Source organism: Quercus suber, unplaced genomic scaffold, assembly GCF_002906115.3.
Source record: "Quercus suber isolate HL8 unplaced genomic scaffold, Cork oak 2.0 scaffold_63, whole genome shotgun sequence".
Classification (NCBI taxonomy): domain Eukaryota; kingdom Viridiplantae; phylum Streptophyta; class Magnoliopsida; order Fagales; family Fagaceae; genus Quercus; species Quercus suber.
The window spans coordinates 539010-559009 of NW_027069528.1; the positions used below are offsets into that span (position 1 = coordinate 539010).

The 20000-nt window shown below is 34.1% G+C and overlaps 1 protein-coding gene across 1 annotated transcript; it reads left to right on the forward strand.

Annotated features, from left to right (window-relative positions):
* Positions 1-11770: 11770 nt before the first annotated feature.
* Positions 11771-13208, forward strand: LOC112030824 (uncharacterized). Its single transcript, XM_024063487.2, has one exon. The coding sequence runs from the start codon at positions 11948-11950 to the stop codon at positions 12974-12976; it is 1029 nt and encodes a 342-aa protein (XP_023919255.1). The 5' UTR covers positions 11771-11947; the 3' UTR covers positions 12977-13208.
* Positions 13209-20000: the final 6792 nt, after the last annotated feature.

A 20000-nucleotide genomic window follows, 5' to 3' on the forward strand; every position in this document is an offset into this window, starting at 1 on the left:
CAGAGCGCTCAGCGTCTGTTTTCGCAAAAATTGCCTCGTCTCTGGCTCTCACAGCCTCGTCCCTGGCATACTCGGCAACACCTTTATCATGGATTGCTTTGATCAAATTTTCCTTCATGTAGGAGATGTCCTCTTTGGCCTTCTGTAATTGACCTTCAACGTCTTGCAAGTAGACCGTTTGATCCTCAGCTTGCTTCCTGACCACGGCTAGGTCAGAAACAACAGTATCCCTGGCCTTCGCCATTTCTGCCAGATCCTCGGTCGCCTTTTTCAGGTCGGCCTCAGACCTCTTAAGAGTTTTAGCCGCTTCTAGGAACTTATCGCGCTCTTGCGCTAAGGCGTGACTATGGTCATCAACCTCTTCGCCCAACCTAAAAAGGGCCTGGATAGCCTGCCAGAAAAACAAGTAACTCTGTAAAGAGGAAGAAAAATACTAAGCGAAAAAATTTTTAGTAATATGAATAGGCGCCAAGGGACCTACCATGCCTAGATATTTCTTAAGGTCGAGGACAACCTCTACCCCACTCATTCTCTCTAACTCGGCCATATCCATGGGAAGAAGAAGAGATTTCTCTAGGGCCTCGGCTACGAGAGCCCCCTCGTCTCCTTGAGACTCTCGTATCGACGCGTTGTCCATTAGGGGCTGGTCGTGGAGCATGGCAGCAGGCAGCCATGCTTGAGCCTGGGGCTGCTGGATGACCTTCTTGCCTCTCTTTTGATCCCCGAGCTTCAATTGCTTTAGGGATCTACGAGTCTTACCCTCCTCGGGCGAAGAATGAGATTTGCCCCCATCCATTGGCTCCTTACCCTTGGAAAGTCTTTTCCTTTTCGGGTCAGGGGACTCAGTAGAAGGGGCTGTTATTGTAGGAACGGGGGACGACCTGGTTTGCATGGTTGGAATCTGAGGCTGAGGTGCTGGGGGCTGGGGCTGCAATTCCCCTGGTACATCCTTCTTGGAACCGCCTTCGAGCAGGTCAAGAAGATTGGTCTGGGGTTGTCTCTTTAAACCCATCTCAGCCTGGGTACCAACTTTTAAGGACTGAAGATCAACTTCGGACAATTGAGAATCTCCTAGGTCACCGGGAGGATCCTCGGGCTGATCAGCTAAGTCAAACACGCTATACTCGTCCTCGGAGGAACTCAATTCGACCACCTCCCTTGTTTTCTTAAGTGGTCCTTTCTCGGCCACCGTTACTTGCCGAGATGAAGAGGAACCTGATAACGGAATACCTTCAGGTATGTAAGACCCCCCAGTAAAAGAAAAACCGCTCTCCACCACGGTAATCTGCGTAAGCCGTGGATCACGAGCTCTAATTACGTGCTGCGGAACAGGGAATGACGTCTGAGCTGGGTCACACCCGAGGATTTTATGAGCAGCTCTGACTTGGTTGTCAGGTTCGTTCAAGAAAAGTTCCGACCTGAGAACGGTTTCCAAGTCCGCTTTATTAACCAGGTGAAAGTGACGTGCAAAAGCGTGTGGATCTGTGAAAAGAAAAGTGAAATTCCTATGATTAGTCAACCAAATCGAGTATACAAATGTAAAACTTGAAGACACTGAAACCTAGATTATCTTGTATTTCGGACGCCCTACCTGGCTTCCCCTCTACGGTTGGGCAATGAAAGCCGTCGTGCCATTCTCCCGACACTATGAGGAAATCTTGATTCAACCCCTTATTGGAGTCAGGAAGACACTGGATAAGACGAACCCTATCGTCCCTTGTCTTCATATAATACGTCTTGCCCCTCAGGTGATGAAGGTTGTAACACCAATTAACATCATGATGAGTCAGTCTCAGCCCCATTTTCTCATTCAGGGTATCTACACACCCTAGTATCCTAAATACATTCACAGCGCATTGAGTAGGGGCCAGGCGGAAATGCCTAAGGTAATTGAGGGTCACCGGCCTCATAGGGATTCTCATCCCTCCTTCTACAAAAGCAACTATTGGGATCACGACCTCACCCTCTCTCCTCTTAAGGTACCACTCTCCTTCTTCGCAGTATTTCAAGTTCACATTATTGGGTATTCCATAGTCAACGATGAATTTGTTCATCATCTCATCGGACTCGACCAACTCCTTAAACTTACCCATTCCCCAAAGACAACTAAGAGCTCTAGAAAAGAAAAGGAAGAGCGAAATCAAGGAAATTTGGGGTCACTAGAAAAAGAAAACTTACAGAGGTATGACGATACTCTTCAGATAGTGTGCCAGTTGAGCCAAGTTCAAACTATATGCATCAGCAATGATAAGCACGAAAATGATGAAACCAGGCAAGTCAAACAGGTGTTTATACTCTTCCTTAAATCTCCCCAAATGAAACCGCTTGCTCATAAAGGCAGAAGATCATGCCGTTGAAAGTGGGAAACGTGGTGCCGCCAAAAATTTAATGTGGGCACCCATTAATCCTCGAAACGCTAAAAACGCGCATCGGGCAGTCAAGAAGCCTTCAGCATCAGTATAAACTAGAGTGAGGCCATTCGTCCAGTGGATCCGCATGTATCAAAACCCTCCTCCCCGTTCGAGAGAACGTGCAGCAGAGTTTTGAGGGGCTATTGTGGGGTCCGTGGGCCTGATAGCCTCGGCCCATCATACAGCAGGTCCAAGGCCCATGCCGAGGATCGCAAGCTATTCCTGAAGAGAAGGGGGGGAAGCTTATTCTCCTGGATCCACGCCGAGGATACCTTATCCTCGGCCTGACAAAGGTGATTTTGGGGAGAGGTTAACCCCAAAGTAAGCTGTCACTATCACATTGAATGCACTCAACCAACCCCCCTGGCCACATTAATGGGGAGGTAACCCCTTGGCAGGATAACGTTGGTTAGAGTGAGCCACTTGAGTGCCGATAAGGCCTCTGATGGGACGGACAACCAGAAGAAAAGCAAATAGACGATCAACAGATGGAAGCAGGAGATAGGAAGATGAAAACTATAAAAGAAGAGCTAGTAAAGCCAGAAGGGGGGGGGGAAAAACCTGAAGACCTCCTCGGCCGTAGGCCGAGGAGCATTTCCCTATTTGTAAGGAAACACTTAGCCTTTATTTAGAAGAAAAAGTTTGAGCGTGGTGATCGACGGCCAGCACCTAAGCCTGTCAACCCACTCTCTATAAATTTATTGTTTGGGTTTATTGGGCTGAAACCCAACACTCAATTCAAATTGGGTCCCTACATGTTTAATTATCTTAACCCAACAAAAAAGTTACTAATTTTACTTATTCAAGGCTGGCTTCAAATAGTCAACCATCTCGGTTTTTCAAGTTTACTATTTCTGTTTATCTCAAAAAATTCTCTTTAATTTATATTCATGGAATAATATATTTTACCGAGTAAAACTCTTAAAATACATATTGATAATCACAGTGAAATACCATATCTAACCCTAAAAAAAATAGCTATCATAAACTCTATAAAAAAAACACATGCAATAAAATCATTGTCTTACAAAGGATAAGAAAATTAAATACAAAAATAAATGTTAATTCAAGAACCTAGTTTCAAATTATTAGGGAGAATCCTTTAGCAATATGTGTACATCGTTTTCGTTTTTAGCAAATCTAGTAGGTTCGTTTGCTGCCTCAAGAACATCGGTTCAAATACTGTTACCAATATATATATATATATATATTAAAGCTATGCAATTTTTCACATAAAGAAAAAAGAGATTGAAGGATTAAACTTGCTTAATTACCCAAGAAGATCAAACCAACCATATATAATAAAGACCGAATAAATAGTAACTTAAATGAAGTATCGGAAATAAAGAAATATAAATCAACCCATAAACACAAAGTTACAGAGAAGTTCCTATTAAAAAAAAAGGTTAGGGAGAAGAAATTAAAAATAATAGTTGCGGATAAAAAATTGAGAGAATGAAGTCTAATATCAATGTTAGCAAAAATAGTGAAGGTAAAAATAGAAGATAATAGCAACTAAGTTTTTGTATTTATCTAAAAAATTGATAGAGATGTATAGAAAAAAGTCCATAAGAATAATTATAATTTTGTGTCTATCTATAAGGTTTTTTTTTAAAAATAAAAAATAAAATTAAACAACATGAAATTAAACATACACGTGCAATATGCATAACGGGTTGGTGTGGGTCTGAGTGATCGGCGGCGTGAGTCTGAGCGATCGGCGGCGTGGGTGAGGCGATAGGCTGCTTGGGACGACTGGGTCGGGCTAGCGGTGGGGAATGAGGGAGCTTGAGAGAGTGCCGGTGAGAGAGGAGAGTGATGGTGAGTTTTGAGAGAGGCTTGGGACGGCTGGTCGAGCCAGAGTGAGAAAGAGGATGAGAGCTTGAGGACGGCTAGTCGGGCGGGTGGTCAGGACAGTGAGATTGCACAATGACTGAGAGAGGATGAGAGCTTGAGAGAGTTTTGGGGAGAGGATGAGACTTCAACGGAGGCGCGGATCACGAAGTGAGAAAGAGATAAAAGAATGAATAAAAAAAAAAAAAGGAGCGTATTATTTTAATCTTCCCCAAAATTAAATATTATTTTTTTTTAGCTCTCATGAACAGTGCACATCTATTTATAGATGTGCACTATTCATGTGGAGCTAAAAAAAATGGATATAGCTCCACTGCTGGAGCATCATTTTAGGCATTGGAGGAGCTAAATTATAGCATTATAGCAATATAGCACCACTGCTGTGAGTGCTTTAAGGCATGCTGACTTAAATGAGGAAGCTTTAAGGCTTTTACAGTTTTACCTTCTTCTTTTTTGAAAACAAGGCTTTTACCTTTTAAACTTTCCAACCCCTTCAACAACCTTATTAATTTCAATTTGTTTTAGGAGAACCTATGATTTCTCCAGTGTATTGAAGGAAAAAAAGTTATGTCTGGAAGAAAAAAAAAAAAAAAACTTAAGTTTAATTTCTTGTAAAATTAATCAAGATATTATCAAAATTAATAATAAAAGGATTAGACAAAGAATTTAGATTATAATCAAATTAAAATTTTTATCAACTTAAAAATTTTAGGAGAAGAAGAAAATGAAAAAAAAAAAAAAAAATCTATTTTTAAAAAAATCTAACAAAATAATGCACTCAACTAACCCCCCTGGCCGCATTAATGGGGAGGTAACCCCTTGGCAGGATAACGTTGGTTAGAGTGAGCCACTTGAGTGCGGATAAGGCTTCTGATGGGACGGACAACCAGAAGAAAAGCAAATAGACGATCAACAGATGGAAACAGGAGATAGGAAGATGAAAACTATAAAAGAAGAGCTAGTAAAGCCAGGAAGAGGGAGGGGGAAAGAAGGGTCTCCTCGGCCACAGGCCGAGAAGCATTCCCTCCTTTGTAAGAAAACACTTAGCCATTTTTAAAGAGAAGTTTGGGCATGGTGATCAACGGCCAGCACCTAAGCCTGTCAGCCTACTCTCTATAAATGTATTGTTTGGGCTTGTTGGGCTGAAAACCCAGCACTCAATTCAAATTGAGTCCCTACATACGTGAAATCAAATTTAGTGCTATAAATGAACTAAAATTGTTTATAAACAGCTTAAGCTTGATTCAAAATAAAACTTGTTTATTTATTTATTTTTTTAACAAACAAGTCAAGCTCAAGAACAAGTTTAGAGTTGACTATTAAACAAGTAAATGTCAAATATAATAATGTGTTTTCGAACAAGCTTGTGAACATAAAACTCAATATACTTATATACCTTTGAAATTGGATAGTGTAAATCTGTAAATAAGTATATTATCAACTTATTATTTGTAATTATTGATAATAGAAACAATCATTCGAAATATAAATCCATAGATTTGTGAAGGGTAAAAATTTAAGTCATGGTTTTAATATATAATGGAAAATAATAAGTTAAACAAGTGGCTTGTTAATAAGGTCGAGTTTATTTAACAAGAAAATTAATTAAGTTTGGATATGTAATTTTGTTTGGTAAGAGTATTAGCATTCGGTATCTAAAAAATATCACATTTTATTATCACAAAAGTTACTTTATCTATTATACTATACAATTTTACAATACACCCAACATCCTAACTTTTATTTTACCATATAACACATTAAAATAATATATATATATATATACACAATAAAATAATAAAATCGAATACCCAAATTAAAACCCAAAACCCAATAAAATATTATTTTTTTAAAAATACCATCTTATTACAGTACCATCATAACAGTAAGATGGTATTGTAGCTCAATGATAAAAATTTTTAGAATTGGAAGTGGGGGTAATGAAAGCTTTATGGGGTTTGATGCTAAATTTTAACATATTTGAAGTTTTAGCATGCTGGATACTGATGCTTAGAAGCTCAAGTTTGGCTAGCATTCGAAATAAAACTAAATGAATGAACTTGAACTTTTAATATTTAACTGATTTATGGTCAATTAATTCAATGATACTGAAAAGTTAGAGTCTTTTGGCTAAATATTGCTAATTCTAAAACATATTTGCGTTATAGGCACTATTACAAGTTATTTAGGGAAATGAGGAGAGAGATTGAATTTCGGCAACAGTGTTGCCGAAATTCAAGAAAAAGTAGGAGAGAGAATGACAAAAAGGGTGGAGAGAGAAAAGCTTGAATTACGGCAATGGCATTGCCGTAATTTGTTCTGCCCAATTTTTCTCAGCTGACTAGATGTGTGAGTGTGAGAAGTGCCCCTGACCGAATGTGTGAATGCCCCCAAAGAAAGTAATTGTGGCAATGGTATTGCCGAAAATTGGGGGGCGGGGGGGGGGGGGGGGGAGTGAATGCCAAAATTTGGGAAAAAATTAAAGAAAAATATAATGTGATACGTACACAATATTTTTACAATAAATCATAGGTAACTAGTTATTATTAGTTCAAATTTAAATTTAACATTGAGATTAATATTTTAATCTAACAATAACAATAAGTAACAACTTGATACTTAGAATTTGTTGTAAAAATGTTGTAAAAATTGTGTGCACTTATCATTTCTTAAAAAAAAAAAAAGTGTAATGGATTTGCCAAAAATGGAAAAAAAAATAAAAAACTTTTTTTTCCCAATTGTGGCAATGGCATTGCCGAAATTGTGGGGAAAATATTTTTTCCCCACAATTTTGACAATACCATTGCCACAATGGGAAATTTTTTTTATTTTTATATAATTGTGGCAATGACATTGCCGAAATTGTGAGAAATTTTTTTTTTTATTTTTTTTCCCATTTTCGGCAAATCCATTACACTTTTTTTTTTTTAAAAGAAATGATAAGTGCACACAATTTTTACAACATTTTTACAACAAATTCTAAGTATCAGGTTGTTACTTATTGTTATTGTTAGATGAAAATAGTAATCTCAATGTTAAATTTAAATTTGAACTAATAATAACTAGTAACCTATGATTTATTGTGAAAATGTTATAAAAATATTATGTATGTATCACATTATATTTTTCTTTAATTTTTTTCCCAGATTTTGGCATTCACTTTTTTTCCCCCCATTTTCGGCAATACCATTGCCACAATTACTTTCTTTGGGGGCACTCACAGATTCAGTCAGGGGCACTTCTCACACTCACACATCCGGTTAGCTGAGGAAAATTGGGCAAAACGAATTACGACAATGCCATTGCCGTAATTCAAGCTTTTCTCTCTCCACCCGTTTTCTCATTCTCTCTCCTACTTTTTCTTGAATTTCCGCAACACTGTTATCGAAATTCAATTTCTCTTCTCATTTCTCTAAATAACTTGTAATAGTGCCTATAACGCAAATATATTTCAAAATTAGTAATATTTAACCAAAAGACTCGAAAAGTTAAACCTACACCAAAAAAAAAAAAAAAAAAAAGTAAAAAATTTACAAATGAGTGGTGGTAAGGTGCCGTTTGTAGCAATTTAATTGAGATATCAAATCAATTAATTTATTTGTTTAAAACTCTCATCAAATTTGGCTTTACTAAACATACACAAAGGTTTTTAACCAGTTAGGTTCTACCCTAGTAGACTAGTACCCTTCAACCTATGATCATTAATGAATGAAAGACACCAGCATGACCCCCTGGCAAGACCCACATCTTAAGCAAAAATGAATTAGCTTGTTGGGCACTGATCAAACCATTATGAGACTTAACCACTGCTTTTACCTTGTAGGTGTAGCAGCTGCTGTTTTTGAGTAGAAGGTAAGAGTCTTGACTGTTGATTTTAATGCCTTCACTCAAAGCTCTGAAGTATAAACTGATTAATAAAATTAGGTAGCAAATAAAATTTATCCAAGTATTAAATTCTGCATATTGAGCTTGCCAAACTATTTACTTATTTTTGTTGTTGAGGAAACTGCCAAACTATTTACTTATTTAGTCAAGTTATAGCTCAAGCGATTTTTGATTTGTGAATTAATTTGAAAAGGAAGAAGAAAAGTGGATAGAAGTTTTATAATTCTGCTTATCTCAAAAGAAATATTAGATTAACATATATAAAACAATAATTTTAACTCTTTCCTAATAAGGTGGGTCAATATTAATGAGAACCTAACTTAAATAGCTCAAGAGTTAATTGTTGGATTTTTTTATTTTTTATTTTAAGGGAAGTGAGTTGGATTTTGTCCATGAATTGATAAGTTAGGGTTGTTTTGATATAATCTCAGGTTTGGTGAAAGCGAGATATTTTATGTTTATTTGCGAGATTTTAATTTTTTATTATCAGTAAAAAGTTTAACAATAAAATGACTCAATACTCTTAATTTTTATGATTAAAGCCGTATTCACTTAGAATCAATTAATAGAATTGTTCACATAAATTGTATATAAAGCACAACATATAATAAAAAAAGAAAAAGAAATAAACTTATTTATTTTAACTGTGATTGATGCAAATGATTTTATAAGTAAGAGTGAAAACAATGATGAAAGAGTAAGCATATGTATGAGTGGTTTTATGGTAATGGTTAAAGAGAGGAAGTAAATGCATTAAGTGGTTTTATTGTGATCGGTTTGCAAGAGCTACATTGAGAGAGAGAGAGAGAGAGAGAGAGAGAGAGAGAGAGAGAGAGAGAGAGAGAGAGAGAGTGTCTTTGTTTTCAATAATAATAGTTAAGTGTCAACAAAATACCTTCTCAAAAAAAAAAAAATCAACAAAATAATTTTTTATTTATATTTTGAATTCCTCCTAAGGTTAACATAAGAATTGGTCTGAGGACCTAAATGAAAACAGGTCCTAAATGAAAACAATTCTAATGGTAAAAAAAATATAATTTCTTTTATTTTATACTATTATATAAATATAATATTACACTGTAATACCAAAATGGGTCATGCTAATGAGGGGAAATTATTGTGTACTCTCAGAGTACTATAAATGTGTACTTCCTCCTCTCACATGAATGGTAAGTCCCACTAATTAAATTCATGGTAGGACTCACATTTATGTGAGACAGTAAGAGGGAGGACTACGCATTTATGGTATTCTGAGGGTATCTAATAATTTTTTGTTAATTAGTACTTTTAAGGCAATGGTTAACAATATATTTTAAGAAAGTTTTGATACAACTTTTATAGGAAATAGAAAAAGTTATCAAAACATTACTTGTTATTTTTTTTTCCTATAAAACATTCTTTAAATTGATTATTAATTATTACTTTAAGGGCATTCATTAGCATTTTTTTACTAAAAAAAATGAGATTTTCTTCGATAGGAAACTTAGGCCCCATTTGATAACGGTGTTTAAACAAAGAGAACTATTATTTAAACACAATAACACATATTTTTATCAATACGAATTTATACAAAACTTAAATAACATTACAAAAATTCTCTTACTAAACTACACTTAGACATTTACATAGATGGATTATAGGAGAACCTTTCGGGCTCAACTCAAGAAGGTTGGGTAAATTAACATCACTCAATATGATGACTAAAAATAATATTTGATTAAGAAAAAAAGAAAAGAAAAGAATATTACTTGATTAAGTAAGACGCAGTTTAGTTTGTTGAAGAAAGATTAAAGAAGTTAATTACTTCATGACGTAGTAACAGAGGTGCATCAATCACAAACCAATCATGGATTGTTGAGTGACTGAGTGGACAAACCCAGAGTCTGACTCTTGAGCCCTGAAAAAAATGTTGACAACCAGTCACTTTTCCAAGGCTCAAAATGGTATCACCGTTACTATTACCATAAATAAAACCGACAAAAAAACCCAAACAAAATCAAAAAGATCTAACGATTATTCGCTCCACAATATTTACTCGATTCAATTGTCTTACTCCATACGCTGCAACAAATCCCCCAGAATAGCAGTGGCTGTGCTTCAAAACAATAAAAACAAAATAGCAGTTTCTGAATAAAGATTTCATACCAATCTAGTCATTCCATTTATATTAAAATTTTGACTAAAATGTAAAATTTACACTTATATATATGTAGGATTTATTTCAAAATTTGTTTTCATTTATCCGAGTCTTTTAAGTTCTAAGTAGATTTAATTAAGGTCTCTCCATTGAATTTTGTTCAATATTGCTTAATTGTCCAAACTTATAATTTTTTTTCAAATTAAAAAAAAAACCCAATTTTAAGTATATTAAAATTTTGGCTAAAATATAAAACTCAAACTTAAAATATAAGTAGAATTTATTTCAGAATTTGTTTTCGTTTATCTTGGATCTCTAAGTTTTAAGTAGATTCTATTAAAGTCTCTCCATCAAATTTAGTTTAATATGGCTTAATTGTCCAAACTTTTAATTTTTTTCTTCAAATTAAAAAAAAAAAACCAATTAATGATTGAAAATATTTTTCAAAATTTTTTAATAAAAAATTAACCGAAGATGATGAAAAGACATTGATTAAATAAATTTGAAAATGTCTTAATTGAATAAACTTGGAACTCATAGAACTAAAATGAATTAGAGTGAAACTTATAAGTTTGATTTTTGAGCAAGTCTAATTTTCCCATTTAAGTCTAAATTTTTTTTAGCAAGTCTAAATTTTTAAATATTAAATGTTTATTTAGGATTTATTTATTTTACTGAAACTGAAAGTTGAGAGTATTATAGATAAAGATAAAAATTAATTAAAATAGTATAATAATATCTATGAATAGTACCAAAAAGTATAGTAAAACATATGAATAATAGCAAAAATATATTAAATAGTAAAATAAGTTGACAAAAATAATATTGTCAAACAAACACTAAATCATAAGATTATTAAAATATAATCCAATTTGGTCTATTTACACACTATCTACTTTTTTTTTTGGAATAAGTAGATGATGTGTAAATAGTCCTAGATGCTCGGATAAATATTAAACCATCATGTAATAGATAAGAGTCTTGTAATTTAACTTGTTGACATTTTCTAAATATTTTTTACGTTCCAAATTAAAAAAATAAAGAAAAGAAATGTTATATCTATTATATTTTCACAATAAATCATAATTAGTGAGTTGTTATTAGTTATTATGAGTGGATAACAAAATAATTTAAATTATGAATTCAAATCAATAACAACATATCATCTATAATTTGTAATAAAAATATTATAAACTTAACCCTCCTCAAAAAAAAAATAACAAGAAGGAAGGAAAACTAAATTAGGAGGAAAACAATTTTGGATGAAATTTCCTACTAGAAGTCAAGAACTCTAGAACTGACCACAAGTGCCAGCCATGCCAAACAGAAGACTACACAACAGAAAAAGACTTATTACAACCTCGAAATATAGATAAAATCTTAACAGTGGATCCTACCCATCCGTGCAAAGATTAAATAAAATTATATAAATAAAATAAGATAAAATAAAAGAAATTCTTTGGCACAAGCACTAGTGCACAACACATGAGAAATAAAAGCCACACCAATATGCTATAACATAGGAGTTGGGACACCCCATATCTTCTCTCCTCCATAAACAAAGCTCAAACAAAAAAAAACAAAAAAAAAAAACAAAAAAAGACAGAGTCCGGTAGAGAGAGAAATAGTGAAATAGAGAGAGCTTTTTTTTGGTTTGAAAATGAAGCTATCGACAAAACCCATATCGAGTCCGGGTCGGAATGAGAAGTTCCCACCACCATTGATGAGGTTTTTGAGGACCAATGTGGGGAGCAGAAGCAGAGGCAGGGCACGTTCAAGCCCAATGTTTGTTCGCAACAAAAGGAACTCCAACGCCGCCATTGAAACTCAAGAACCGACTTCTCCAAAAGTCACATGCATGGGCCAAGTCCGGGCCCGCCGCTCCTCCTCCAACAAACAACCCTGCAAGGCTCGGAACCGCCGTGTCGGAGCCAAGGCAAGACGCAGGTGCAAGTGGCTCCAAAATGCTCTGTTATGCCGCCATGTTGCCCGGAATATGAAATCCAGGTGTTGCGGGCCGGCTTGGCGCAAGTGGGTCTTGTTTATTCAAGTGGGTTTTCGACGAAAAGGCGAAACTCGGCAAGATTCACCAAAATCTGAACAGAAATTTGGGAATAACATTGAATTTTCACAGCGAGAAGATGGAGAAGAGGAAGAAGAAGAAGAAGAAGAAGAAGATGTTGAAAAAGAAGTTGTAGCTAAGGTCTTTGTGTCTAATTCATGTTCACCACCAAAGAACGCTTTTTTGTTAACTAGGTGCAGATCTGCTCCGTACAGATCTTCATCTCTGGCCAGTAGATTCTGGGAATCACCGCTCGGGACAGAGGAAACGGAGGAACAGAGGAGAAGAACAGAGCAAGAAAACGACAGAGACGAGGAACACGCGGAGCATACAGCGAAACCCACATCGGCAAGCGAGTCAATTTCGGATCAAGAATCGAGGATAGCTCCCGAAACCGAGAAAAAGTTGGAGTTTTTGAAAGAATTCGAAGGTTCAATTAAAGAAGGATTCCTCAGCTCCTCAAACGTTGAAGAATTGAAAGCTGTAGATGTCTCTGTAGGTCCTCTCATACTCACAAGGTGTAAATCATTACCAGCAAGAACCGGAGAGAAGCTTGTTCCAGACTATAATTTCTGGAAAAGAAGAAGGTTGGGTCTCACTGGGTCAAACTCACAACCTGTTTTGTGATTAAATCCATTATTATAATCTCTACCCCTTTTATTTTTTATTTTTACTGAATTGAAAATATTTTTGGGCAGCTGAATTGAATTGGTTTTTTTTTTTTTTTAATATTGAAAAAAAAAAAAATACATGGGGAGCTATATATATATAGAGGAGAGAATCTCTATGGTAATATTAAAAAAAGTAAGTTTGGTCGTACACTGAAGGCTGAAAGAAATGAAATAGTTGTGTTCATCTATATCTATCTATCTGCTCTGCTTTGCTCTGCCACTCCTCATGGGTAGCTGTCTGTATTTATTATTTTTATCTGTTTGTGCCATTTAAATCAGTCTGTGTTATTCAACAAGTTTCATGGAACTAGGAAGTTTGGGACTGTTCTCAGTGTTTTCTGCTTTTGCTTTATGGACTGGTTTGGGGTAATGGGATTTTGATTATTATAATAAGCACCTTTGGATACTCTGACCAAAGTCAATATTCGTTGAAAGCCTATTGGTATAATACCTTTATAAGGTGACCCCCACATCTTATTGAAATACATGTTCATATCTCTGACTATTTGATATATAGGAGTTTATCTTATAGTATAAAGAATAATAAATATGAAACATGATTATAAATTTTTTAATGGGGGCTAGTTTGCCACATTGCCTTTTTTTTTTCCCCTCAGAGAATTGCAATTAAGATTTTTGACCACTTGGTTAACTTTCAACTTTTAAAGATTTGTTGATCAAAAGAATGGTCTAAAGGTTCTATGATTAATTTCTAAAATGTAAAAGGTACGTGACCAGGTCATTGTCTTATAGCTTTTGGACATTTCATTTCAGGATGATTACGGAACATAGACCATCATCCATTTCCCATTAGATAAGAAATATGGGGTGGAAAATTTTCTTTTGAGCTAAATTTCTTTGATTCAGACCACTTTACAAAGATTAGGTTGAGATAATTGAAACCTGGTTCAGGGCATGTTTGCCATAAGTTTATTTTATTTTACTTTATTTTAAAAGTTTTTTCAGCATAGGAACATTTATTTATCTTAAATATTCTTTTTTTTAAAAATTAAAATTGTATTTAAACAATTATTTTTTAAGCCCAACAAGTACTTAAACCTGGGTTGAACAAGCATGGCTCTTGAGAGGGTTAATTTACCGCTACTGCATCGTGTAGAAACTAGCTAAGAAGACTGTCTCACGAGGGACCCTCACACCGATGAGACCCGCATGTTATGAGAACTTCGTTTCATGAAATGGTAATAATTTTTCTCACTATGACTACAAACTAGGACATTTATTAGTGTGGTCCTTACCCCAAGCTTGTCTAGTTAATGTAATTGAGCTTGGTTTTTAGCCTGATCTGCTTCAAGCAAACAATTTTCTGAAACAAAGGCCCCCATAGATTCATCATATACACTAGAATACCTTCTTGTTTTCTTGTTCAAAAGACTTTAAGGTATATTTAAATATCGCTTATTTACTAAAAATTAAAAATTTATTGTTAAAAATACTATAATAAAATAATTTATAAAAATATAAATAGTATTATGAGATTTAAAAATATATGAATATGTATATTTTACTAAGACCAAAAATTAAAAATACTATAATAAAATAATTTATAAAAATATAAATAGTATCATGAGATTTAAAAATATATGAATATGTATATTTTACTAAGACCAAAAAAAAAAAAAAAATGCCAAAAGCATAAGTGCTATCCAATCTCACACTTACACCATAATATTTTAAAAAGCTGCCACTTGGGCCAAGTTTCAGACACACAGGGTCTCTGTGCATTTATGGACTTGGAAAGATGAAATACTAGGCTAATGTCTGCTGACTCAAATTATGGTAACTCAGTTAGTTTGGCAAAGTGAACCTTGGATTTAACCCACGATGCTACATAAACAATGTTTTTCACACTAATTGAGTTAACATTCACACATAAACAGTATTTTTACACTAATTGAGTTAGCATTTACGATAATTGGGTTAACAAGCTTTTAGAAGTTCTTACCACTGATATTGCTATACAGCAGTTGTGAAAAGTTTTTCAAATTGCTTGTGGTCGATAGATTTTCTCTAAACAAAAATGCATTAGATTAGCTTGAGGTATAAGCAGTGTTTACTACCAAACATTCTGTCCATATGGGACCCATCGCACGGCATATTAGACTGGAGGTTGCAGGCTCCTTGACTTCTGTATCCCATCTTGTCATTTTCAGTTTGGCCATTAACAATCTCATCATTTGCACTCCAATTTTCGCCCCTTTAATCATGGACGCATAGAAATTGAAAAATTAGTGGTTAGGAGAGACGATAAATTGTTCCAAATAGCAAATTACCCCATTCGATCAAGTTGTTTTCCAAAATCAAGTTTATCTGTTTATAAATCTCGTACTCTGCTGCCCTGTCACAGAACAATAACTCTACTAATGCAGCACAACGTGTAATCTTATCAAGAAGCTGTATTGGGTGCGGCCTGGTTATTCACATTGCGGCCAAATAATATTATCATCAGTTTAAAATAACAATTACACCTAATAACATAAATATTTATGTGAAAAGTTCTTTCTTTTAAAAAAAAAAATTATAAATTTTTTTTAAATAATTTAACTATTATCAAATCAATTACAATAATTCTTATGTATATTTTATAGTTCTTATTTTTCTTTACTCTCACATACACATTAATTATCTCTTTCAAAGGCGGCAAGACTTTACACTTTCTTTTTTATTTTCTTCTCCACGCATAGCTCTCTCTCTTTAATAAGGAGTCTATTTGCTCTTGGAATAAGAACACATTACCTATTTAACAAGAAATAGACTTCCTTTCAGACGAAGGAATAGTATTTTCTTCTATAACAAGATAACCCGAATTAATTTTTCTTTATTCAACTAGGAAATCTAATTGACTTTTCAAGTCACAATTAGAATTTGAGGCAATTTCTCAACACATAATACTGGGTAGAAGTTGAGTGGTTTAAATAGTGGCATTTCAATGAATATGTTGTATCCTCAACAATAGTGTTATCAAGATCTTAGTGATATATGTGGTATTAATCATAGGTCACTTTAGTGTGGGGTTGATGAATACCCAAACTCCTTTTTTATTCAGAAAAAGAAAGCTGTACTGTAAATGTATGTGGTATTCCTTGAACAGATTTTTTGAAAGAAAAACACTTTGGGCGGAGGCGGCAGTTTTGCGTAGGAACCAGGGGAAAGTGCTGCTGGATAAAACTAGTCCCTTAGCTGTTGCACTCAATGGTCAGGCTTTTGGGAAAGTAGGACCCAGAAGAAATCACAATTCACAGCACCCCCAGATGTCACTTTTCCACTAAAAAAAAAAAAAAAAAAAAAAAAAGAATAAGTACTGATGCCTGTGCTACCAAATATGAAATATTTTACATTCTATGCTATATAACCTATCAGATTGTCACAGCTCAAGTAAAATCTAAAATTTACATTCTATACTATGTAACGTTGTATCCTGGCCTGAGATTGTGGATGGTACAAAAAGTGAGCCATTAGATTAAAAGGCTGCTTGCTGCAAAGCAGTGTTTTAGTGTTCAGTGTTCCCAGAAGACAGATCGTGCAATCATTTTAAGTTAAAATATGGATCTAGTGAAACCAGGGATGGACTTCACCAGTAAAAACATTCAGGGAAAGAAAAAAGGATTTGGATTTTGGTGCATAAGAAAAACAGGTGCACAGCTTTTTGTTTGAAAAAAGGCTAGCCTTTTTCTGGACTGGTTGGTGAAAGTTGTCCAAGGTTATGTCCACGTGATCCATCAACTCATGGGCCGCGATGGGGTTAGTCTTTGAAGCAATAAGTTTATAACCAAAAACAAATGTCCACCATCAATATTTTATTTATTTATTTATTTTTAATTTTGATCCTTTTAGATAATAAAGGATTCATTGATGCATAGAATTGAACTGAGTGACAGAGTGGGCTACTAATAATTCAAAAACCAACGTTGATAATACTGCATTGACAAACTCTAGTATTGATATTCAAAAGTTTAAAATTTTCAATTAAAGAATTTTAGTCCCCACTAAGTTTGAATAGTAGTTTTGACTCGATGGTAAAAGGTTCCAGTTGATGACACAACCCTTCTTACCAAGCAAAAAACATCTTATGAGACCGTTTTATGTGTGAGTCATACAACGGTAGGTTTCACATGTTGTGAGATGGTGATCTTATGAGACTATCTTATAAAATATTATCTCTCAAGTAAGGCAGTTAGCGGCTCGGCTAGCTTTTGTAGTTGTGCCCCAATTTATTCTCTTGGAAATCTTGAACAATATTCCCCCAATCCATCACAAGACTCTAATTTAGTCTATTAAAGCATTCATATTTGTCTAGGGCTAGACACATGTGATTATGGTTAATTAATTATGATTTGTCATTTAAATAACTAAATTTGATTAATGATGTGTCATAATCCCATTGGCCTAGGTTTAGAACAGGGATGCACTATCATACATAAGATTGCTAATTCTAATGGATAAATAGTCTTAATTTTAGTGTTTTAGTTAAAACCCTTATAGAAATGAAAATAAGTCACTTCCAAAATATCCACTAGCTTCATCTAATCCTAAAATGGCTAACTTTTAGGCCCCAAAGTTGGATGGAACTCAAAAACTTATAATATTCAAAATTGTAGAAAATCATTTTCAAAATTTAGGTTCACATTGTGAGGTGATTCGACGTAGAATCTGCGAATTTGGAAGCCAACACTTCTGTCAAAATTATAGATTTTTGAGTTATATTTAAAACCACACTAAAATCATCTCAAAATACTACGACATGTTCAAAGCTAAAAATTCAGCCACTTAATTCAATTTTCTGATTCCAATTCTTATCCATCTTGCATTGCACAACCTTATCAACATATGTGCATGAAAATTAAGCCAGTAAGAGTTTTATACTTATCCTAACTTAATCCCAAGGCCATCTATTCCCTCTATAAATAGAAAGAGCCTGGCTCATTTGCAAAGCACACCAGAATCCTTTAAGATCTATTGAAGAAAGCCACAAAGGTCAATGCCGATCATTTTTGTCGATTCATGACTTTCTCAATAGTAACTGACTCAAAGGAAGCCCCTCACCTGTCACTTCCTTTGAAGATTTCAAAGAAAATTTGAAGATTTACTATTACTCTCTCTCTTTTATTTATTATTATTTTTTTGGTTGTTGTTGTTGTTGAGAAACTACTGCTACTCTATCGAAATCTTCAAAGAATTCAAAGAACATGTTTGAAGGAACTTTAAAGAAAGGAGATGCTACCTGTAGACAACTCATTTTGTACCTCATTAATAAATTTTGGTCATCGGCCCCAATAATGAGCTTGACATATGTTAACCAAGAGTAATTAAACAGTTCACATTAGTTTGGAATTAATCACAACTCAAAAATGTTCAAATCACTTTGAAATTGATACTGAAAAATGACCTTTGCTCACTATTTTGTCCATAAAATTTTATCCACAAAGAATTGTTGAGTGTGGTTTATTTCATTGGAAAGTAGACATTCTGGACTTCAATTTGAATACAAATTTTGCCTAATTTGGACTTATATCGAGTAAGTTATAACCATTTGAAATTGGTCCAATTGGACAGTCCGATTTTCTGGGTGTTAAAACTTCATTTTAAAGGCCTAAAACATCATACTTTGATGTGGGCCGGCCTATAGACCCTTGAGAACTTCCAAATATCATTAAAAAGCCCTAAAACCCCTAATTTTAACTAATAAATACTCATCTTAGGTCTCCAATTAAAACTCTAGCTAGAGAGAGTTATTTTTTTGCCTTCATCTTCTCTAAAACCCTAGAGCAGCACCTTAGCACATTTTTTTACAAATTAAAAACCTCTTTTAGTTAGTTCTAAGGCAGAAACTATTTTTCTAAATTGATTTCTCAAAACTTTTTTCAAAACTTTTTATTTTTGAGTTGTGATTACTAACAATTGTGGTGTTCTTTAATTATCTTTGTTTTCTCCATCTAATTTTTGTGTTGTAGGCATTGAGGGGTCGGTTAAACAATCTCAAATCAATGATTCTAAAGTAAGGTGGGTCTCTTTTTCATAATTTTCCACTTTGCTACACAGGATTCACATCATTCTTTGCTTAATACTATATTAAGTGTTCTTACTTGTTTTAGTTGATTTTATGATCTTAGTTTGTTTATTGATCTGACCATGGCTTAGTATATATTATTTTTGTTCTCTTTTGTTTCTTTAGTTCATTCTCCCATGATTCCTCTTAAGATTGACATGTTTATTGAGTTAATGTTACTTTAGTATAATTGTTTGTTTTGTTTCATGTTTATTTGTTTATATTGATGTTTGTTTTATTTTCTTTATGGTAGTTTAGTGTTGAGGGTTCTAATATGCTTGTTTGATATTTATGTTTATATCTTTGAATGATTAAATCTCTAATTTTTTTCTCAAATTTTTTTTTTGAATTTGTGCTAAAGGATGCATACGTATCATTGAGTATGCGTGCGTATGATTCAACCATGCGTACATATACTCACGCATTGTTAAACCCAGATTAGGGCAAAGTCTTATTTTTATTTGTTTTAATCATCCTTTACATGTAATTTGATTATGTTTAACTCTGTTTTAGGTTAATTATTTATGTTTAATTTTTTTCCATGTTTATTTGAATCTTTTTGCCATATTTAGTTTATTTAATATCTTTTCCTTGTGTGTTTATATTTAATTGTCAACTTGCCATGTTTAATTTATTTTGTTTGATTATGTTTTATTTGTTTCCTTTTATATTGTGATCTTTAATATGTTGTGTGCGTTATTTCCTTAAATGCATGATGTATGTTTAGGTTAAGGATGAGGGCTCTCTTAATAAACTCTTTATTTAAATATGGCATAGCAACACATAATGGAGGCTGGCCTACAAGCCGGGTTGTCTTGGGTGCCTAATACCTTCCCAAACTGTACCCAAACTCCGGACCCATAATCTGGTATGTGGACCCATGTATGTAAGTGATTGACCCAAAAGACCAAATATA

Excerpts from the sequence above, each read along its gene's own strand:
- LOC112030824 (XM_024063487.2), top strand. The coding sequence starts at position 11,948 with ATGAAGCTATCGACAAAACCCATATCGAGTCCGGGTCGGAATGAGAAG.